Below are 22,227 nucleotides of genomic sequence, written 5' to 3' on the forward strand. Positions count from 1 at the left end.
GAGGCGCTGGACGGGTTGTCCTCTTCTTTGCCGGTTACAGGAATAACTAACGTGAGGCGGTCAGAGTACTTTTGGGAAGTTAGGTGGCTTTATGCACCTACATATGTGTCCCAGAGGCTGCAGAACTAGTAGCGTATGGTTTCTTGGCAGGGTGTGGCTGGCATTTGAGTCAGGCTTATGAAGGGGCAGCCCCTGTCTCGCCGAGGAGAGGGGCGGATCTCCGAGGGATGGTCAGCCAAGATGGCGATGGCGGTGGCGGTTGCGGTGGCCAGGGTTTGGAGACCAAGTCGAGGCTTGGGACGGACGGGCCTCCCGCTCCTGCGGCTGCTTGGGGCTCGTGGGCTGGCTAGATTTGTGAGTACCTGGGGCACCTGAGAGTTTTCTCGAAAGAGGTATAGGAATGTTTATGCGGTCTTCAGAGTGAGGGGATTCCCTTAGGTCCCTGTAGGAAGTGAAGGAAGGGCTGTTAAGAGAAAGGACGAGGGCTGGGAGAACCACTTGGACAGGACATGCAAGGGAATAACTTCCACTTCCTTAGGAGAAGAAAAGCCAGACAGCTCTTTTCTGACCCTAAGGGAGGGAGAAAACTTGGAGAGAGCGAGGTAGTTTCTTAATTGCCGCCCATCCCCAGGAGAGGCCGCTTGGAGAATACGGGAGAAGGGTGTGCCCTCTCCCCTCAGGAGCTGGAGAAAATTGTGTTTGTAAGGGAAAGACTTTCTTCTGAATACAGAGTCTACTTTCAAGGAGGAGGAGAGAGACATCAGTTGCCCTTTCAGGAACTTTTATGGTGCCCCATGTTTCTTTGCTCCAATTCTGATTTTTAAATAAACTGCTTAAAAAAAAAAAAAAATCGTTGTGGGACACCCTTGGTGGTCCAATGACTGAGACTCCGCGCTTCCAATGCAGGGGGCCTGGGTTTCATCCCTGATCAGGGAACTAGGTCCCACATGCCGGCAGTTAAAGAGTTCGTGAACTGTGGTGTTGGAGAAGACTCTTGAGAGTCCCTTGGACTTGCAAGGAGGTCCAACCAGTCCATTCTGAAGGAGATCAGCCCTGGGATTTCTTTGAAAGGAATGATGCTAAAGCTGAAACTCCAGTACTTTGGCCACCTCATGCGAGGAGTTGACTCATTGGAAAAGACTCTGATGCTGGGAGGGATTGGGGGCAGGAGGAGAAGGGGAGGACAGAGGATGAGATGGCTGGATGGCATCACTGACTCGATGGACGTGAGTCTGAGTGAACTCCGGGAGTTGGTGATGAACAGGGAGGCCTGGTGTGCTGCGATTCATGGGGTTGCAAAGAGTCGGACACGACTGAGTGATCTGATCTGATCTGATCCCGCAGCTAAAAATCCTGCATGCTACAACTAAGACCCGGTGCAGCCAAATAAATAAAGATAAAATACTTATAAAAATTGGTGGATCCTGTGCCTCCGATATAGAACAGTAGTCAAGGACCTTGTCGGTTTTGGTCACTCTAAGGAGGAGGTGATCAGTAAATATTTGTTGAACTAATGAGGGGAGAGGTCCTGGCAGAGCACTTAGTCCGTATTTCTTAGAAACAGTGGAGAAATGCCTTGTTTCTTGTCAAAAGGAGCAGACTCCCTTTAGATTGATGCTGCTAATGGCAGGCTCTCACAGCAGAAATGTAGATGGGAACCACTGTTTAGAGGGAGAGAGGCAGGGGGCTGAGAAAAGCTGTGAACTGAGATTTTGCATATAAGAGTAGTGATTAAGAAGATTGGCTCATGCTAAATCATGTGAGGCCTTGTTGTGTAATCTGCCTTTTTCTAGCTCTGTAGCTTTGGGCAAGGGACTGCTCTTCTCTGGACCTGATTTTCCTGTCTGTAAAATGCTGACAATCGTCACCTCGTAGAGTTGTGAAAATTAAATATGTAAAGTACTAAGACCTGGATCTGGCATATGATGAGGGCAATTGGAGTGTTAGCCACTGTTGAAAGTGAGGTTGGAGGGAAGGGACAAAAACTCACCTTGGAAATGGGGGAAGAAGAAGGGAGGTGACTTGGGAAAGGCCTGGATTGGTGAAGGCCTTGGTGGGAATTCTATCCAGACCTTATGGGGTTGGGTCTCACCATCTGATCCCAAACCATTAGGAAGGGAAGATGGAATCTGGGAAGAAGCTCTTGCTAGAGGGAGAAATGGGAGGAGGATGGGCTGTGAATAATGTGTGGGAAGACCTAAGAAGGGAGTCACTTGAAGCAGGTAATTTCAAAAAGGTTACTGGAGCAAGAGGGAGGTGGGAGAGTCCCTGCCTTTGGGCTGGTCTCTCTTGGGGCTTGGTTTTGATTTGAGCAGTCAGATCCTCCATAGCTTCATCCCTAGAGCCCATTGGTTGAGCCTGTGGAGTGAGGGTGAGCTTGACTGAATGGGAGGAGGGAAAGGTCACTCATGGCTGATTAAATCTGCTTCCTTTCTGGCTCAGTCTCCTTGCTACTCTTCCCTCTGGCCTTCCCTCCTTTTATTTTTTTGAGTGAGGTCTGTTGGTGGGGAGGGAAGCAGGGGGCGGTGGTCTTTAATTATTTATTTGGCTGTACTGGGTCTTTCTAGCAGCATGAGGGAGGTAGTTCCCTGACTAGGGCTCGAACCTGGGCCCCTTGCATTGGGAACGTGGAGTCTTAGCCACTGGACCACCAGGGAATTCTCTGTGTATTTTGAGAGTCCCTGTTTCTTCTCCACTTTAAATTATCTCACTTGTTTTTAAGTGTAAAAAACGTTTGTTTTTTTGTTTGTTTGTTTTTTGGAGGGAAGAGGAAGGAGTAATAGCATTTATTCAAAGATCTGGGGCCTGGTGTGTCCAGTAGCAGCTTCCCTCATGACTCAGATGGTAAAGAACCCGCCTGCCAATGCAGAAGACACAGGTTCGATCCCTGGTTCAGGCAGATCCCCTGGAGAAGGGAATGGCAATCCACTCCAGTATTCTTGTCTGGAGAATCCCATGGACAGAGGAGCCTGGCGGGCTGACTTTTCGTGATGATGTCCACGTTGTTCAGTACAGTAGCCACTAACCACCCATGGCTGCTGGGCCCTTGAAATGTGGCCAGTATGACAGAGCCCTTGAAGTTCTCATTTAACTTTAGTGACTTTAAATAGCTAGAAGAGGTTGGTGGCTGCCATGTTGGATGATGCAGTTTTAGGCAGTCAAGGTGGAGTCAGGAGATGGTATCTTGGAGGCAGGTTGGGAGGTTGTGCTTGTAGTGGACTGACTGGGTTGTTGGCGCAGGCTGCGTTGGGAGGAGGGCTCCTCATTCTCCACTTACCCCCAGCCCCCACCTGCTTGCCCCTCCTTTCACTGCCCTTACTCAGGCTATGCCCTGTTGCCTTGGAGGCATTTGGCTGGTTCTGCCCTCAGTCTTGTTTCTAGCAGATGTTTTATTGTTCAGGGAGAAGAGGAGGAAGGGAACTTGATTGTCCTGGAGTCCTGAGTTGTTTTCTCAGCCACCACCCCAAGAAGCAAGTGTGATTTCAATGAAGTCATTTCACCTCTCTGAGCTGTAGCAGGTGGGGTGACTGGAGTGCCTCCTGCCCAGTTGGGAGTCAGGGAGCACCTCAAAGCTGGGTCTGTGTGAATGATCAGTAATAGTATTTCTCGGACCCTGCTGTTCAGGCAGTGTGTCTGGGGGCTCTAGAACTCCAGGGCCCTGTGCAGCATCTCCACACGGTTGGTGCCCAGAGTATATTGCAGCATGAAACAGTAGTTCATCATCTCCCTCTTGGCTGGTGTCTTAATGAAGCACTTTCTCATCGACAGGGCCAGCTCACACCATTGTTATATTTAACACTGCAAGGCATGGTACTGGTAGTTTTCTTCTGTTACAGGGGAGGAAACTGAGGCTCAGAGAGGTGAGGTCTGAACTTGGAGCTCTGGACTCCAGAACTGCCGGGAGGAGCAGGGGCAGGACTTCGGTTCAGGTCTTACTGCATCCTGCTTAGTCCAGACTGGGTGTGCATCGTCAGCCTCTGCCTGGGGCTGGTGGCAGGGTGGGGTGCCCTCCCCTCCCTGCACTTCAGCTCCACTGGCATTTTCCCTTCCCTTGGGTGAGCTCCCACCGCCTTGGCAGGGATATGGTCTTTCCAGTGTGGGCAGACAGGTCACTTCTTCAGAGAAGCTTTCCCGCCCCCACCACCAGTCTCAATCTGTAGAACAGGGACAGCAGCAGTGCCTCCCTCAGAGAGAGATCTGAGGGTTAAAGGAAACGGTTCTTAGGAAGTACTTATGACACATACCTAGGGCTTTCCTGGTGGCTCAGCGCAAAAGAATCTTCCTGCCAAGCAGGAGACTCGGGTTTGGTCCTGGGTTGGAGAAGATCCCCTGGAGAAGAAAATGGCAATATCTTGCCTGGAAAATCCTATGGACAGAGGAGCCTGGTGGGCTACCATCCATGGGGCCGCAAAGAGTCAAACCCAACTTAGCGACTAAACCACTACTGCCACCCACACTATGCGCTCCATGAAGGCTCAGGAAATGGGAGCTGCTGTTTTTCTCCAGGGACAGTGACACTGCTGTGGCTCTGACTGATGCAAAGCAAGGATGCTTTACCCCTCAGTGCCTTGGGGAGCTTAGTGCTCCTAAACCCCCCGGGTCCTTGAGGCCAGAAAAAGCCTGACCTGTCTCCAGCCTTCCCTGGCCTCCCCAGCCAGGCCCCCGCCCCACTCTGGCCCCAGGAAAGGGAGGCCGCTAATGAGGGCACTGACATTCCTCAGCTGGAAGTAGAGCCAGGGTTTAGCTCTCTTTGAGGGCAGTGAGAGCGCTGGCTGAGGTGACTTTAGCCATCCTAGCTTGAGAGGACCCGGTTCCCTGGCCCCATCCACAGAGCCATCCCAGGCTGGACCCCACCATCCTCTCCAGCTTCCCTGTAGTGGTCAGGCTGCCTGGCTTCATGTGCTGGCATCTCTGCTCTCGATCTTGGATCGCTGACAGGTTGCCTAACCCCTCTGAGCCTCGGGACCACCTCTCTTATGGCGGTGTGGTCGTGGTGCCCTCCTCGGGTCCAGTGGGACATGGACATCATACAGCACGGGCCTGGTGTGGCCTGGACGCACGTCCTTAACGTGCCGCAGCCAGATTGTCTCCACGGTGCCAGGGTCTCTCCTCTGGCCTCAGCCTTTGTCCTTCCGGAAAACTGACATGTTCTCCCCTCCCAGTTTTGCCTGGCTCGCCCCTGCTCGTTGTGCAGGCCTCAGCTTCCCTATTCCTTTTCCCTGAGGCTTTTCCTCTTGCACGTGATACAGATAGTGAGGTGGTGAAAGGCTTATACGCTATACAGATGGTGAGCAGGTATAGCAGGTGCTTTCTACCCGCCCACCACCAACTGTTGAAGTAGAAATTCTTTATGGGTTCAGGGAGGCGGTCTCCTGCCTAATGTGACGTGACTGGAGAGCCAGGATTCAAGCACAGGCCACTCAGCCCTCCAGCCCTCACCCTAACTGACGTATGTGGACCCTTCCCGATCCTGCCTCCTCTGAGATCGCCCCTCCTGATTGTAACTCCTGTGTTCAGTGTCCATCATCCATCTCTCCCCATTGTCTCCAGCCCTCAGTTCAGGGCTTGACTTAGAGCAAATATTCACTGATGCATTGCTTGACCACAATAGCCATCAGGCACACTTGTTAGCTACTCATATTTGTCCAGCATTAGTTATATGTCAGGCATGAGGTCCTCTACACACAGGAGTTCTTAATCGGCACACCAACTTTCTTTACACATGAGGAAACTGAGGGAGCTGTAGTTCCACATCCCGGAAGCAGTGATGGACTCGGAGTCCTTGTCCTTAACTATGGCGCTATGGCTCCCACAAGTACTGCCCTCAGTACTTGTGGGGCAGACCTGGCCTTCCAGAGCATCTCTTGGTCCTGTGCTGGGAGAGGGCATGGCTTCAAGGCTTTGTGTAAATCTGTGCAGTTTCTGCAGGATTCCACCAGGACAAACCCACCCACACCAAAAAGAAAGGAAAATGGGTGGAGAGGCATATATCCTCTGCATGTGATTCACTGCGTGCCCTCCACCCCTGCCCCCTCCCCCTGCCCCATGATGGAGCCATTCCTGAGAGCCAGCACTGTGCGGAGCCCTCTGAAAGCTCTTGGAATCAGCACAGTACCCTTGGCATGGGTACCACCTTCATCTCTACAGGCCCCGGATACGGGGCTCCGCCGAGGCCCGGCTCCAGGGACAGCACCCTGCTGGTAGCCCTCCAGCCTCTGGAGGCAGATAGCCGTGCCCTGACACTGGGGTTTGTGCTGAGCCTTGCGACTCTGTCCTCCTGGGCCCTGCTGGCCCCTGGCCTCCTGTCCCAGAGCCCCTCAGATGGAGTCTCCCTGCACCTCAGTCTCAAGTGTCCACTGGGGCCCGGTCTGGAGTTACCATCTGGTCTGAGATGCAGGCAGTCCTCCCCAACTCCCCTTTTCCCCATCTTCCCGAGGTGCCAGTCAATTTTTCTCATTTCTCTTCCTAGATTTTGGTTTTTTCCCCTCCTTCTACCAGTTTTTGAGCATATAATAGGTCCCACACCTGTGGTGAACCTTCTGCATGCCTTATGTGAAGTACTACTTGTAACCCTGTGCAGCCTTTTCACAGATGAAGAAATTCAGAGACACTGTTTTGCAGAGGGCTGTGCAGTGAGCTAAGAAATTGGAATCCAGGTTGGTCAGACTCCAAGCCAGTGAACTTACTTGCTCATTCATGCGTTGGGTCAGTAATTCCCTGTTGAAGAGTGTGCCCTGTAAACCCATGTGGACATGCTCCTTGCCTCCGGAGCTCATAGTGTGTGTGGGGGAGACAAGACACCTCCAGGTAGTTGGGAGGGCCCAGCCTGCATGAGCACCCTGAAAGCAGGGGGTGGTCTGCAAGAGCTGAGCAGCTGCCCTGCCTTGGCAGGCCTGGGCCTGCCCTGCCGTCAGAGCATAATTTCCTTTACTTCCTCACCACCACAAATGCAGAGAAACGCACACTCGTTCACATTCCCCCACTGGCCTCTTTACCTCAGTTAAAGGAGGGAAGGTGGGGAACCCATTTGCGCACCCTCGTGTGAGACCCAGCTCAGGACGAGCCCAGGTGGCGTGCTTCAGTTCCTCTGGGAAGTGAAGCCACAGTTAGCCAGCCGAGAGAGGACCCCGGGGACCTGTGGGAAGTGGGCAGCTGGGGTGGGGAGCCTGAGCTTGGGGGTCTGGCTGTCAGCCCTGCCCAGGTTTGAAGCCCAGTTCCGACTTACCCGCCTGGTTTAGCTCTGGGGCCTGGTACAGGAGGTGATATGGCCGCCCTGAGCCTCAGCTTCCTTGTTCGAAGGGCAATAGTAAGTGCGCCCTGTCTCCCGGACGTGCTCTGAGCACTCGGTGAGGGCTGTGTCTGGGGACATCAGCCTGGCACCCCTGTATTAAAAGGGGCTCTGTTGTGACACAGGTGGTTCAAGGCTGTCTAATTGGAGAGCTGAGAAATGGGATCGATTCTCCTGGTGCGCCTGTGGCCTTCCAGGCTTTCCCTGCCAGGCCACCCCTGAGCCAGGGGCTGCGATGTTTCCCACAGGACTCCTCCCCAGTTCCACAGATACATGCCACTCTTCACGTTTTGCCTTTTGCCTATTCTGCCATGCATGCGTGCTAAGTCACTTCAGTCATGTCCGACTCTTTGGGAACCCATGGACTGTGTGTAACCAGCTAGGCTCCTCTGTCCATGGGATTCTCCAGGCAAGAATCAGTTCAGTTCAGTTCAGTTCAGTTGCTCAGTCGTGTCTAACTCTGCGACCCCATGAACTGCAGCACACCAGGCTTCCCTGTCCATCACCAACTCCATCACAAACTCATGTCCATTGAATCAGTGATGCCATCCAACTATCTTATTCTCTGTCGTCCCCTTCTGCCTTCAGTCTTTGCCAACATCAGGGTCGCATCAGGTGGCCAAAGTATTGGAGCTTAAGCCTCAATGTCAGTCCCTCCAATGAATATTCAGGACTGATTTCTTTTAGGATGGACTGGTTGGATCTCCTTGCAGTCCAGGGGACTCTCAAGAGTCTTCTCCAACACTACAATTCAAAAGCATCAATTCTTTGGTGCTCAGCTTTATAGTCCAACTTGCACATCCATACATGACTACCGGAAAAACCATAGTTTTGACTAGACAGACCTTTGTTGGCAAAGTAATGTCTCTGCTTTTTCATATGCTGTCCAGTTTGGTCATAGTTTTTCTTCCAAGGAGCAAGTGTCTTTTAATTTCATGGCTGCAGTCACCATCTGCAGTGATTTTGGAGCCCAAGAAAATAAAGTCTCTGTTTCCATTGTTTCCCCATGTATTTGCCATGAAGTGATGGGACCGGATGTCATGATCTTCGTTTTTTGAACGTTGAGTTTTAAACCAGCTTTTTCAGTCTCCTCTTTCATCAAGAGGCTGCTCAGTTCTTCTGGTTTCTGCCGTAAGGGTGGTGTCGTCTGCATATCTGAGGCAGAATACAGGCAAGAATACTGGAGTGGATTGCCATGCCCTTCTCCAGGGGATCTTCCCAACCCAGGGATCGAACCCACGTCTCTTACACCTCCCATATCGTCAGACAGGTTCTTTACCACTAGAGCCACCTGGGAAGCCCATGTGTTCTGTTACCCAGCCTCGAATGCTCCTTCCCTGACTCCTAGATATCCTTCAGGTCCCAGCTCTCACTTCACTTCCTCAGGGGAACTGTCCCCTCTTTCCACTCTGCTCTCACCCCACAGCCTCTCCTGGAAGAACATACATCACCCGTGGCCCCCACGGTGTTACTTTTTGAGGATCTGTCTTCCCTGCTGCGCGGCAGGGGCAGGTGTCTTGCCTCTCTTAGGTCCCCACAGACTAGTACAGGCTGTGAAATGAAGCAGGTGCTCAAATATTTATTGAATGAGTCAGTCTGGGCTCCTGGAGGGGGTTAGGACTGGAGAGGGCAGCGAAGCGTGTGGAGCTCTGTGCCAGGAGATGGGGGAGGAGGCCTTCTAGTGTAGATGAGAGCAGAGATGTGGTGGTAGAAACGAGGATCAGCATTACTTTGCACCTTCACGATAGGTACAAATACTCTGCTCACCGTTTTATACGCGTGCTTTTGTCTAAGCCTCCCTGCGTTTCCATGAGGTGTTCTCCATGTTACAGGTGAGAAAGGGAGACTTGAGGAGGGAGACGCTCATTCCCATGGTCCCAGCAAGGGATTTGAGCCTAGGCAGGCTGACTTTTAAGGGCTCCCAGACTTAAACTCTAAGCTGAGAGACTGGCTTAGAGTGGTCTCCTTGTGGGTAGAGGGGTCGGTGAAGAGCACACCTGGGGGGGTGTGTGTGTGTGTGCACCATGGGAGATGAGAGGAGGGGCTAGTTGTGGTCAGCCTTGAGAGTCCTTGAATGCCAGGAGAGGAATTTGGGCCTCTGATAATTATAGCTACCGGTTCCTGAGCCACCTGCCACTTTATTAGATCATTTAAGCTTCACAACAACGTTGTGTGATAAATACTATGATTTTCACCCCAGTTTTACAGCCTAGGAGCCAAGACACAGGGCAGTTATAGGAACCTCCCCGAGGCCACACACTGGGAAAGTGATGGAGCGGGAAATCAGACCTTGTGTGTCTGGCTCCAGAGTCCACCGTGGCCTGGCGGCTGCATCACCAGCAATGCTGCCTGTCAGCACAGGGAACCTCTGCTGCTCCTGACCTGGGTGTTCCCCTCCACCCTCCCTCCCCAGCACCCCCACAGGTGGCAGCAACAGCAGCACTTCTCGTCCCTGGATGACAAGCCGCAGTTCCCAGGGGCCTCAGCGGAGTTCATAGACAAGCTCGAATTCATCCAGCCCAATGTCATCTCTGGGATCCCCATCTACCGGGTCATGGACCGGCAGGGCCAGATCATCAACCCCAGCGAGGATCCCCACGTAAGAGGCCACCTCCCCCCGACCCTGTGCCTCCCATGCCCAAGCCCCTTGCCCATCTCCTCTCTGGCCCCAGCTGGCCCACGTCTGTCTGTGCCTCTGTCTGCAGCTGCCCCAGGAGAAGGTGCTCAAATTCTACAAGAGCATGACCCTGCTCAACACCATGGACCGCATCCTCTATGAATCCCAGAGGCAGGTGCGTGGGGACAGGCTAGGGAGGGGGCCTGGGATTACCTGAGGTCCTGCCCACCCTACCTGTGTCTGGGCCAAAAGACAGCGCCCAAAGAAGAGGGAGTGGAATGGAGATCCCTGTCTTGTGGTCCTTAGACCTCCTGGGGCTCTGGAGGAAGAGGATGAGGGGTGGTCCTGCCCCAGAGCAGAAGGTTGAACCGGATCACAGGAAGCCTGTTGTCTGCTGGGCTGGGGCTTAGCTGTGCTGGGAGCGGGAAGACCGGAGGAGACTGGATGGCCCTTTGTCTCAGACACTCACAGTCCTGAGAACGGGGTGACCCTCGGCGCTTCCTGGAGCGCCTGTGTCCAGTGCGCTGTGGAGGGACACCCAGCAGTGTTAGCTTCAGCAGACAGAGCCCGAGGCTCAGCAGTGTCAGCAGAGAGGGAGCCTGTTGACTCCAATACCTGCAAGTCTACAAGGCTGTTTCAGGCACGGCTGTACCCGGGGACTCAAAAAGTGTTATCAAACCTGTTTCTCTCTCAGAGTGTCTTTTCCACTCTCCTTTGCCTTGGCTTCCCTCATGCTCAAGCCGCAGTGGTCTCTGGAAGCTCCAGGCTCACAGAGACGGGGCAGTGAAAGAGTTCAGGGTGCGGGCTCTGGAGCAGGACTGCAACTGGAGTCCTTATTCTGTCACCTTCTAGCTTTGTGATCCTGAGAAAGTTGCTCAGCCTCCCAGTGCTTCAGTTTGCTGGTTTCTAGCTACTTTATCAGGTTGCTGCGAGGGTTGATGGTGGCGTACATAATAGCCTGAGAAACAGTGAAACTGGCATTTGTCATGGATACCAGCCTTGCAGTTGTTATCTTCTCTGCTTAGCAGTGGAAAGAGAATGTCTGGTCCCTAACATTCCAGCTTTGGTCACAGACAGATTCATCTTTGAACCAACCTGTGAGATTGACCGGCCAGGCTGGGGCTGTGTGCTCATGCCTGGGAACCATGGGAGCAGAGGCCTGGAGTCTGTCCTTCCTGGGCTGCAGAGACTTAAGAGCAGGGGCACGGGGTTCCTGTTAGAAAAGTGGGAGGATGCCGGCTGTCCCTCAGCTTCCACCACCGCTGCTGGGCCAGAAGTGGGGATGGGCTTGGGAATCTGCACTTGTATCAAGCCCCCAGGTGACCCCACTGTGGACTGAAGCCCGAGGCCCACCGAGGACAGTTCCAAGCAGATCATGCGGGCAACCAGCTCACAGCAGTGCTGTGTGTGGGTTCTCCACCCTGCCCAGAAACTTCCCTTGGCTCCTGTTGTCCACAAGATCAAGACCGGCCCTTCCTGTCTGCCCTATCTCCCGTTGTGGCGCTCAGCCATCTGCTCCCCTCTGCACAGCCTCAGGGCCAGGCCCCGCCTCCCATCCACTCATGTTCATGGGCTCCTTCCTGCCCCTGGATTGACTGTGCACACGGGACCTTTGGAACCTGATGACATGGGCCCAAGTCACCACTGGGACTTTAGGCAGATGGTTTTTCTTGTCTTTGCCTCAGTTTCTTTAGTGTATTAAATAAAAAAAGTAGAAATAACAAGAGAACACATCCCAGAAGGTGGGAGTGGGAGTTCCCTGAGACCCACACATCAGGTCACTTGGCCATTGGCCAACACTGGGAACCCTCAGTAAGATCAGCTTGGCCATCAGGTTCCAGCCTTTATTAGCTAGGATGACTCTCAGCTATAAGTAGCAGACAGCCCTCCCTCAACACCTCCCAAATCCTGACAAAAATAAAAGCAATAGTTTAAACAGATTAGTAGTTTCCTTCTCTTACATAAAAGAAATGTGGAAACAGGTGGTCGGGACTGATGCACCACAGTGTCACTGGACACCCAGTACTGGCTTCTGGCTTCTAGGGACCCTCAGGAACACAGTGGCTGCTGGAGCCCTCCATCACGTCTTACCCCAGGCAGGAAGTAGAAGGAAGGTGGAAGGCTGGACATGGCACTGCCCAGCTATCTTCCCATACCCACGTTTATAGAACTTCCTAGGTAGTCCCACCAAATAACACCACACGTGTCACTGGTCACTCCCAGCTGCCACGGACACTGAGAATGCAGTCTGTTAGTCTGGGCGGTGGCTGCTGGTGGTGCAGTGAGACCTGTTAGTAAAGAGAAGAGGGATCAGGTGCTGGATAGGCAGCCAGTGATCTCTGCCACTAGCCCAGGTCCCGTTTCCTGGGATTCCCCCCTCTCAGGCTCCCCCCACGCCAACCTTGACAGCCCAGCCAAGCACTCAGCATCCACCCACTCGCTTGGCACTGGGCGGTCAATTAACTTTTAATTGGCTCCCCACTTGGAAGCAAGTATTATTCATCGGTTCCCGGCTTGTGATGGGAGGCTAGGCCTGTGGGACACGAGGCCTGGGCACAGGGCACCCTGCAGAGCCCGGCATGACTGTGATTTACCTTCCATGCAGTCCTGCTCACCACCCATCTCTGTGCCAGGGCTCCCGGGTCTCCAGCCAGCCTTCACCTCTTAGCCCCAGATCTACTTGGCTTCTCACCCTGGGTGTCCCTCACAGATTTCAGCCTGTCCAGACTTGACCTCAGCACCTTCCTCCCAGACTCGCTTCTCTTTCTCCCTCAGGCCGTTTCTCAGGGATGGGTGCCACCATCCACCCATTTACCCAAACAAGACCCGCAGTGTTCCCTGTCCCCTTGCTATCACTGCCCCTCATTCTCTCTGTCCTTAGGTCTTTAATTAGAAATCCATTCTGCTCAGTACCACAGTCAGGAACCCAGACTTCCTACCTTTGTGTTACATCATCTTGGGCAGCTTGACTTTCTTCCTGTAACTGTTGCCTCATGTTCACAAGATGGCTGCCAGAGGTCCAGGCTTCATGGCTCTGCAAAGTGGGGGAAACGGATGGCAGCGCTGCAGTGATCTCTTTTATCAAGAAAGCAAAAGCAGACTTCGACTTGTCTGGCCAGAACTGTGTCCGGGGGCCACTTCTGACTATAAGGGAGGCTGGGGACCTGCTTTTCCAGGCCCTGGGATTGAGGCATTCAGGAAGAGGGGTCACCTTGGGCACTGGCGCATCCAGCTAGCAGGTGCCTCTCTCTTTCCAACCTTGCCGCCCCCCGCCACACTTTACACCCCAGCCCTTCTGGCCTCCCGGCCTTTGTTGCCGGCTCTCTGGAAACTTCCACCATCCCCACGTTTGCTCACCTGAGGCCTTGCTCCATGATGCCTCTCCATGGTGGAGTGGGTACACCTTCAGCTTCCATCACCCTGGCTCTGACCAACCTGGCACTTCTTCCATGGAGGCAGGCATGCCAGCGTGGCCTGGCCCAGAGCCGGCCTTCAGGAAGCATCTGCGGAATCACAGAGTCAGCAGACAGTCAGCATTTGGATACTTGTATGTCGTGGCCCAGCCTCAGTGAACCCGGGCCCCCGGGCCCCCCTCTACCCCCAGGGCCGCATATCCTTCTACATGACCAACTATGGCGAAGAGGGGACACACGTGGGGAGCGCAGCAGCCCTGGACGACACAGACCTGGTGTTTGGCCAGTACCGGGAGGCAGGTACGTCGGAGCTCAGCCAGGCCCTATGAAGTGGGGCCCTGGATTTGTGGTCTCCGTGGAGACAGGTCAGGCTCAGTCCCGCCTGCTCAGAAGGCGAGGTCTACATTAGTTACCAGTGTGCCCTTGTGTGAGCTGCATGATGCCAGGGAGCCTCGGGGTGCTTCACCTCCGAGAGGCCTGGCAATACTGTACTTAAGCGCCTGTGCCCCTAACCTGTCCATGCCCTGCTGGTGACCGGTGGTTAGATTTGGGGCAAGTCACTTCCATTCTCTGAGCCTCATTTTTCTCATCTAGAAATTGAGATTACGATGGGGTGGCGACTCCTGCGTGGTGGGGCTGCCGGGAGCCTGTAGTGAGGGCAGGCGGGGCTGCGGGACCCCCGTCCACACGTGCAGGGCTCTGCCAGCCTCTATCCAGGTGCCAGGTCACTCACTCAGCAGAAGCAGATGAACGGTGTGTTCTAACCATTTCTAAGTGAACGGGGGAGAGGATGGAAGGATCACAGACTAGGAATGAAGAAGACGGACAAGCATTTAGAGACTGTGGGGAGAATGGAGCTGAAGTTGGGGGTTCCAGAGCAGTTGTTGGCATGGGGACCCAGCAGGGAACCCCATCTGCCCCTTCCTCTTAGGTGCTGCACGATCCTGGGCAGGTTCCTTGCCTCAGCTTCCTCATCTCACGTCCTCACCGTGTGGGATGGGTACCCCTCCCAAGACAGTTTCACTGGGCAGATGACACAAAGCCCTCAGCACAGGGCATACAGTGCAGAATAAGCCCTCAAAGTTGGAGGCGATGCTGTTTCCAGGGCCTCGCAGCCTGAACAGCTCTTCAGGGAGGTGTGGCCTGGCCAGGGTGGCTGTCCAGAGCCTGGACCAGCTGGCGTGGCTGTCTCCTCTCAGACTGTCTCCTCTCTCATCTGCACCAGACTCCCCACCCCCACACACTCCGGGAGGACAGACGCCCCATGGTAATGACTCTGGTTCAGCATCATTAGATTTCCCCAGGCAGTGGGCCACAAGCCAGGCCCTGGCAGGTTTGCCGAGTGCTTCCCGCTGTTTTTGCCGAGGGGTTCTCTCTGGGGAGGGCTCCAGGCAGGGCCTGGCATTGCGGGCGCCAGCTGGGCCTGCACACGGGGGCCGTTAGGGCCCTTACCACCTCTGCAGGAGTGAGCCGTCCTGCCTGGGTCCTGGAATGCCCTGCGTCCTGGCAGCTGCGGGGGGCACCTGCGTGGGGCGGGAGGAAAGGCCGACCCCGTTTGCCCATCCTGACTGGGCAGCTGCTCGCCTGGCTAAGTCGGTGTCTCCCGTTTCTGGAGTGGGGAGAACGAGGGCACTGAGGATGGTGGTGCTCCCGGGGCCTGTCTCCGTTCTCCTCACAGTGGAGTGGAGGCCCCTGCCAGCCTCACGCTGGAGGGGCTGCATGGGGCCCCTGCCAGCCCTGCCAGCCGAATGGTAAGAAGCCCGGGTCAGAGAGGTGTGTGCTTGTGGATTTTGATGATGAGTGGGTGTCTACCAGGGGTTTTACTGCTGAGAACTGGTTTGAATATTTCCTCCCTTAGTCCAGGAGTCATGAACATGGCCCATACATTTATTTGGTTCGTATGATTTTTTTAAGTAAATGAATTAGAGGAACACTTAAAAATCGATAATTTCTCAAAATGAAAAAACAGGCAAGCTGAATTTCTCCTTCTTTTGAAAAACGAAACCATGTGGCCTTCCTGAGCAGAGGCCAGTTGGTCCGAACAGCAGCCTCCCTACTGAGCCAGGCCTTTCTGCTCTGTGCACCGTCCCTGTGAGCATCCAAACGCGCCTTCCCTGCCCTACTCCGGCTCCCTCGCTGTACCGGCAGCGGGGCAGGGCCTGACGGTGGGCGGCTGCGGGCAAAGAGGTAGCCTTCAGGGGTTGGCCTCCCCCCATACCCACCAGGTAACCCTGCCTCCTCCCGCTGCAGGTGTGCTCATGTACCGGGACTACCCGTTGGAGCTGTTCATGGCCCAGTGCTACGGCAACGTGAGCGACCTGGGCAAGGGGCGCCAGATGCCCGTCCACTACGGCTGCAGGGAGCGCCACTTCGTCACCATCTCCTCTCCACTGGCCACGCAGATCCCCCAGGGTGAGAATGCGCACCCAGGCCCGGCACACGCAGACTGACGATGTTTCCTCCTCGGGCCCTCACCTCTCCACTGGGGCCTCCTGTTGGGCGCAAGGACTGAGCGCTGGTCTGGGCTCTAGACTTACAAGATCTCTCTTTCTGAGACCCTCGTGGGAGGGCTCTAGTGGCGCTCGGCAGGCACAGTCACTCTGTGTTTCCCGTGCTTATGCTCACCTCATGTCTGTTCAGTGGCACAGCCAGCCATGTAGAACTGAGTGTATGCCAGGTTCCTCGCGAAAGGTCACTGGCAGGTCGCAACAAGAGTTGGCTCTCATGTTGTGGACCAGGTGGCTCCAGAGCCCAGGTTCTCTACCCCAACCCTGGTCTTCCTCTGTCCTCGGAGTCTGACTCCCCCGAAGGTGACTCTGGAAGCTCACAATGCTTAGCGCAGCTGGTGTGACTCCTGTTAAAGATGACCACTTGTGAAGCAGACTCGCTTGGGGCCAGGCCTGCGGCCACAGAGTGCAAAGACAAGGTCAGTCTGCTCCAGGGCAGACGCTTGAGCTGATGTGTGCAGGGTTTAGCAGAGTCCCAGGCACGTTCACCCCTAGTGAGTTTTAGATATCTGAGAACAAGAGCAGTTTATGTGTGAGGTGGGAGGTGGACAGGGCAGCCTTCTGGGTGGAGGTAGCATTTTCATTGATCTCCATCCTGTAGAACTTCCATAAGGTAGGATCAGGCCCTGACCTTCTGTTTGGGTGAGCGGTTTAGTTAGTCACTTGGATATGTCCGGAGTCCATGCGCTGTGCTGGGCACCTTCTAGGTGCAATGAGCAGAGGCAGTGAGCTGAGGCCTCTGGGTGCTGACCCTGGTCGGGGAGATGGACGGCATCCGGTGCAGATAACACGTGGAGTATGTCAGGGGTCATAAGGCCTACAGGGAAAACGGCCCGGGTGTGATACCGGCTCTTGACTTTTGAGCACACTTGGACCCACAGAGGACCCCCGCTGGGGGAGGAAGAGGAGAGAGTCTCCTGTCGGTCTGGCTCAGGGTTTAACCGGAGGGTAACAGGGTGGGTGGGAGGAGCAGGGGTGGGGGAGGCTGCTCAGGCACGCAGGGGAGAGGTGGGGCTGGGACCACCAGGGCGAGCTGAAGAAGAGGTCAAATATTAACTCCCATTTTGGAAGTGGAGCGGGTGTGGGAATGACCGGACTCAAAGATGCTGAAGGTTTTGGCCTGAGTGGTTGGAAGGATGGAGCTGCCGTCAGCTGAGGGGAGAGGACCAGGTGGGGAGCTTCTCGAGGGCTCAGGTGTTTTCTTCCCCTCAGAGCCTGGCGACCGCCAGCCTGAGCCCCAGAGGCCTGGGTTGGGGAACAGGGGTATGAGCGCAGGTGAGACGTGCATGTGTCTGCTTCTACAGCGGTCGGGGCGGCCTACGCGGCCAAGAGGGCCAACGCTAACAGGGTGGTCATCTGTTACTTTGGAGAGGGGGCGGCCAGTGAGGGGGACGCCCACGCCGGCTTCAACTTCGCCGCCACCCTCGAGTGCCCCATCATCTTCTTCTGTCGGAACAACGGCTACGCCATCTCCACGCCCACCTCGGAGCAGTACCGCGGGGACGGCATAGGTGAGGGCCCTCCGCTCCCCTCCCCTCCCCTCCCCTCCCCTCCCGGCTCAGGTCTCGACTGAGCCCTGGGGCCTGGCCGGCCTCTCTGTCCCCACAGCGGCTCGAGGCCCCGGGTACGGCATCCTGTCCATCCGCGTGGACGGCAATGATGTGTTTGCCGTGTACAACGCCACCAAGGAGGCCCGGCGGCGGGCCGTGGCGGAGAACCAGCCCTTCCTCATTGAGGCCATGACCTACAGGTACCTGCTGGCTGCCCCCCATCATCCCCCAACCGTGACAGCCTGTCCCCAGCTTCTCCCCCACGTTGGTCACTGTCTCCACAGCACAACCCCATTGGCCCCGTACCCTCTGGCCTCCGTTCCATTCCCATCCTCTGTTCCTGTCTAGCCTTGCCCTCCTGATCCTTGCCTGTAGGGCCGCGGCCTGACCCAGGCCTCCCCTCCCCCTGTAGGATCGGGCACCACAGCACCAGTGACGACAGCTCGGCGTACCGCTCAGTGGACGAGGTCAACTACTGGGACAAGCAGGACCACCCCATCTCCCGGCTGCGGCATCACCTGCAGAGCCGCGGCTGGTGGGACGACGAGCAGGAGAAGGCCTGGAGGAAGCAGTCCCGCAAGAAGGTGAGGCAGGGCTTCCCCGCCCCAGTGGGAACCCACCCCAGGGGCCATGATGCTTCATAAGGACGGCTGCAAGAAGGGAGAGGCCGGGGGGTTGTTCGTTGTCGTTTAGTCGCTCATCGCAACCGCCTCTCTTGTGACCCCATGGACTGTAGCCCACCAGGCTCCTCTGTCCATGGGATTTCTCTCACAGGAATACTGGCGTATTCCTTCTCCAGGGGATCTTCCCAATCCAGGGATTGAACCCACATGTCCTGTACTGGCAGGACGATTCTTTTCCATTGAGCCACCGGGGAAGCCCAGCTGTGGGGCGTAGTGGGGAGTGCCATTGAATGGAGTCTTGGGGATAGCCCTGATGTCACGATGCCCAGACACGTGCACCTTGGCCATGTCCCAGCAGATGTCTGGCCCCAGCTCTTTCATCTCTGAAGAGGGATACTGGGTACCTGCCTCAGAAGTTTGTCTGAGGCCTTGCACTTACTCCAAATGCAGTGTAAGTGCCCACCACAGTCGGTGCACTGCCCTCCTCAGCCCTGGTCGTCGAATGCCAGGGACATTGCAGCCCAGTGGGCAGGGTGGACTCTGGTGTTGGGCAGCACGCGCTTCCTGACTCTGACATCATGGACACGTCCTTCTCTTTGCCTCACTTTCCTCTCCCGAGTTGCCTGCTTCTTAAGGCTGCTAAGAGACCAAAATGATTCTGTACTCTTGGTACAGTGCCTGGTTCCACTAAGGATGGAGAAGCTGGGATTGGTGATGTTAGCTGTCACCACTGTTAGGATGATTATTTCCGTCACCTGCATGGGAACTTGAGGCTCAGGGGTCTTAACCCCTTGCCGAGGTCCCACAGGAGGAGGTAGGTTCCTGGGTAAGGGATGGGCTGCCTGCCCACCACCCCTTGTCTCCCAGGTAATGGAGGCCTTTGAGCAGGCTGAGCGGAAGCTGAAGCCCAACCCCAGCTTGATCTTCTCGGACGTGTATCAGGAGATGCCTGCCCAGCTCCGCAAGCAGCAGGAGTCTCTGGCACGTCACCTCCAGACCTATGGTGAACACTACCCGCTGGACCACTTCGAGAAGTGAGGCCCCATAGCCCTTGGGGTAGTGCCTCAACTACCCCAAGAGGCAGCCCCAGTGTGAGGGGCAGATGGGACTGGCAGGGTGCCAGCTTCCTCAGACAGCTGCCTCCAACACACTCAGGAGCCAGGCAGTACTTGAGGCGGCTCCTGTTCCGCTAGGCTGTTACACTGGTCAGCCCCTTCTCCACCCTGAGTTACACGGTCTTCTCCCAGGGGCTGGGCGAGGGCACCTCTGGGACTAGACACCCCTGAGGGCTGGGGCTAGACGTGGTGGGTCAGTCTGTGGAACTTGACTCAGAATTAGAGGTCAGCACGTAGTGAATAAACTATGTCTCTGTGTTTGGCTCCCTGCCACCTCTGGTTTCTGTTTCCTGAAGTGGGGACATGGGAAGCAAGGCCAGCATGGCTGGCTTGGGACTCCCCTAGCTCCTCCATTGAAGATGAGTAAAGCCAAGGCTGTTGAGCTGTCGTCTTCTTCCAGAGACTTTCACAAGCTGGAGGGTCAGTTTCAGCAAATAGCATGGGGGTGGGGCCCTCCAGAGATGACCTCTGGTCTCCTGAAGAATGGGTCAGAGCTGGTGTCCAGTATGACGGCTAGGCCATTGGAGCAGACCTCGCCCAGGGTGGGGGCAGCATCTGGTGTGAAGGTCAGGGGGCAGCTGAGCCTTGCTCTGAACACTACCCCAGGTTCCGGTAGACAACAGAGACTCCAGGTCTCAGAATGCGGAGTGTGTTTTTGTTTCAAAAACAAAAAGACAAGGCCCAGTAGGGGCTCAAGCAGCCTCCATTCCAGGACCTCCTTCCTCACCCCTCAGGGGCTGCCCTGCCCGCCCCTCCCCGCCTCTGCCTCTGGGGCTCTGCACTGGAGCCCAGGGTCCTGCAGCTGTTTCCAGAGCCGGATGCTGTCCTGAGGGCTGAGGGGCCGCACAAGCAGCAGGTCTCTGAAGGCACAGGGGTCAGCAGTGCGGTCTGCCGGCCAGGCAGTGAGGAAGCCTTTGTGGGTCCTGGGGGCCAGGCCCAGGGCTTGAAAGCACAGGCCAGTGTAGACGTCGCCAAAGGGGAAGGGGGCCACGCGGGCTGCCGCCTGCAGCAGCCAGGGTGCCAAGCGCCCCGCGATGACGTAGCCGCCCCCGCTGGCGTAGGCCGGGTAGCTGCCCTCGAAGAAGGACCCGGGTACGTAGAAGGGTCCTCCGGGCTTCCGGAGAGGCTTGGCCTGGATGAAAACCTCACCCAGGTAGAGGCCCCGGGCCCTGACAGGCGGTAGGCCCCGCAGGTGGTCCAGCAGAGCAGGGGTGCGCACGAAGGCATCATCCTGGGCCTGCAGGACAAAGCTCACGCCGGGGCAGTGGCGGCCAAGCCAGGCCAGCAGCATCAAGTCTTTGAGCGTCTGGTTGAAGGGGACGTCGAGGAAGTCCCAGAGCAGCAGGTCACCGTAGCGCCGGCTCTCCCAGGACACCAGGGTGCTGAGGTCTGGCCCCGCCTGGCCCACTGGGGACCCCAGGAGGAAGAGCAGCCGGACCCCGGGGGCTGGCCTGCCCCAGGTCTCCCTCACGGCCTGTCGTTCCGCAAAGCGCCCTGGTTCTGACTTGACAGCCAACAACAGGAAGGGGACATCACCGGGATCCTCGCACCCGGTCACCTGGCCTCCGCCGCCTGTGGGCAGCCACGGAGGGAAGCTCCGGCAGGCAGCCCACAGCAGGAAGCGGCGGAGGTCCTCGGGGTAGGAAGCGAAGTCGGGGATCTCAGCCGCGGCGGCGGCCCCCCAAGCACCACAGTCCCCCGCCTCCGTGCTGTTCACTCCGGGCAGGGTCCCCAGCCGCCACTGCTGCTGGTTCCAGTAAGCCAAGGGCAGGGGGCCAGTCTGGCCCAGACGGGCCGAGAGGTTGGCCGGCAGGGTGGGCTCAGTGCTGGCTGGCGTGGGGCCTAGCAGGGTGCTGCGGGGCCCTGGGTAGGCCTTGCCCAGCCGGGGCTCGGACGTCCACTCGATGTACACTTTGAGGCCCAGGAGCGTGAGCAGCGCTGACAGGCAGAGAAGGCACTTGGGGCAGCGCATGACCTGGCCCAGGGAAGGGGCGGCTGTGGGAGCTGCTGAAGAGACACAGAGGCCTTTGGGGCGGGGGTTTGGGCGGGGCCCTGGCAACTCCTGTGAGGCTTCTGCGGTCCAGACCCTAACCCAGCCCTCCACTGACCACCCGACGCCGGGACGCCGGGTCTTCCTGGACCGGCGAATCCCCGCTCCACTGCCATTCTGGCACCTGGCTCTTTCCACCCAGCCCAGAGCCTTCTATCTTCCCCATTCCCCATCCCCACCCTAGAGACCAGTGACTCCGCCATTCCTGCCCCCAACCCCGCCCCACCAGGAGTCAGGATCACAAGGGTCACGTCCTCGCCTGACAGTCCCCACCCCAGGCACTGCTCCCTCCTTTTTACCTCTGGGGCCAGCTCCGGCCAACTCCAGCACCCTGGGCCTCGGTCCGGCGCTCTCTGCGGTCCGGAGGTGCGGGTGTTGTTCTCCAGCCCAGCCCAGCCGGTCCACTGGCGGGGAGGGGAGCTACTGCGGGCTGGGAGGGCCCCAGGGGCCGGGAGGGGCTAGGGCGGGGCTGCGGGAGAAGGGGAGCGGGGGAGGGCAAGAGGCAGGCCTGAGGGATGGGGCTGGGGCGTGTCGGGGCTGGTTTTCTGGTGAGACCGCGGGAAAGGTGCACGGGAGCTGGCAGACCCGGAAGGGGAGAACCGAGAGTCCCAGGGAGGGTGAGGCTGAGGGCCACCTAGCCGGGGCTGGGAAGTGTCAGAGTGACCCAGGGAGAGGCAGAGCCCCAAAGTGGCCAAGCCTGAGGCCAGGGGTTGGGCCTGGCCAGGGGAGGAGGCGGGCAGTGAATGTGCTGAGAGGGCAGGGGGCCTTGCCAGAGGCAGGGGAGTGGTGGTGTTGCCAGGAGTCAAGGGCGGGGGAAGGGGACTAGTGAGGAGGAGAAGACACTGGCCGAGGAAGCAGAGAACCAGGGAGACCACAGGGGCTGGGAGGGAGGAGAGGGAGGCTCAGGGAGGCCCAGAGGAGAGGCTAGAGGTGGAGCCGCAGGAGATAAGGAGAGCCCCGGGGGGAAGGGGTGGGGAGAGAATGTGGAGGGGCAGGTGGAGGGACTAGGGGTGGAAGCAGAGAGCCGGAGTGGGCGAACAGCCAGAGCCAGGGAGAGGCTGAGA

General features: G+C 56.8%; 2 protein-coding genes across 8 annotated transcripts; one reads left to right on the forward strand and one right to left on the reverse strand.

Moving 5' to 3' along the window:
* The first annotated feature begins 199 nt into the window (after positions 1 to 199).
* BCKDHA (branched chain keto acid dehydrogenase E1 subunit alpha) lies at positions 200 to 19,386 on the forward strand. Its single transcript, XM_019979581.2, has 9 exons — positions 200 to 354; positions 9,702 to 9,887; positions 9,994 to 10,080; positions 13,510 to 13,618; positions 15,569 to 15,730; positions 17,130 to 17,336; positions 17,434 to 17,575; positions 17,788 to 17,959; positions 18,866 to 19,386. The coding sequence occupies exons 1-9, from the start codon at positions 241 to 243 to the stop codon at positions 19,034 to 19,036; spliced, it is 1,350 nt and encodes a 449-aa protein (XP_019835140.2). The 5' UTR covers positions 200 to 240; the 3' UTR covers positions 19,037 to 19,386.
* B3GNT8 (UDP-GlcNAc:betaGal beta-1,3-N-acetylglucosaminyltransferase 8) lies at positions 11,836 to 22,143 on the reverse strand. Of its 7 annotated transcripts, XR_011561562.1 has the most exons (5): positions 21,463 to 22,143; positions 15,944 to 16,642; positions 13,263 to 13,408; positions 12,845 to 12,939; positions 11,836 to 12,193 (listed from the first exon to the last, which is right to left on the reverse strand). XR_011561562.1 is itself a non-coding variant. In XM_019979586.2 (2 exons), exon 2 carries the CDS (start codon positions 21,083 to 21,085, stop codon positions 19,844 to 19,846), a length of 1,242 nt encoding a protein of 413 aa, XP_019835145.2. In that variant the 5' UTR covers positions 21,086 to 21,088; positions 21,463 to 21,659; the 3' UTR covers positions 19,749 to 19,843. The 7 variants fall into 7 exon arrangements, 4 of the variants coding, with proteins under 4 accessions (XP_019835145.2, XP_019835142.2, XP_019835141.2 ...); XR_002182827.2 differs by lacking the exon at positions 15,944 to 16,642 and having other exon boundaries at positions 21,463 to 22,142; XR_002182828.2 differs by lacking the exon at positions 21,463 to 22,143 and having other exon boundaries at positions 15,944 to 17,130.
* Positions 22,144 to 22,227: the final 84 nt, after the last annotated feature.

The sequence above is a fragment of the Bos indicus genome, chromosome 18, assembly GCF_029378745.1.
Source record: "Bos indicus isolate NIAB-ARS_2022 breed Sahiwal x Tharparkar chromosome 18, NIAB-ARS_B.indTharparkar_mat_pri_1.0, whole genome shotgun sequence".
NCBI classification, from domain to species: domain Eukaryota; kingdom Metazoa; phylum Chordata; class Mammalia; order Artiodactyla; family Bovidae; genus Bos; species Bos indicus.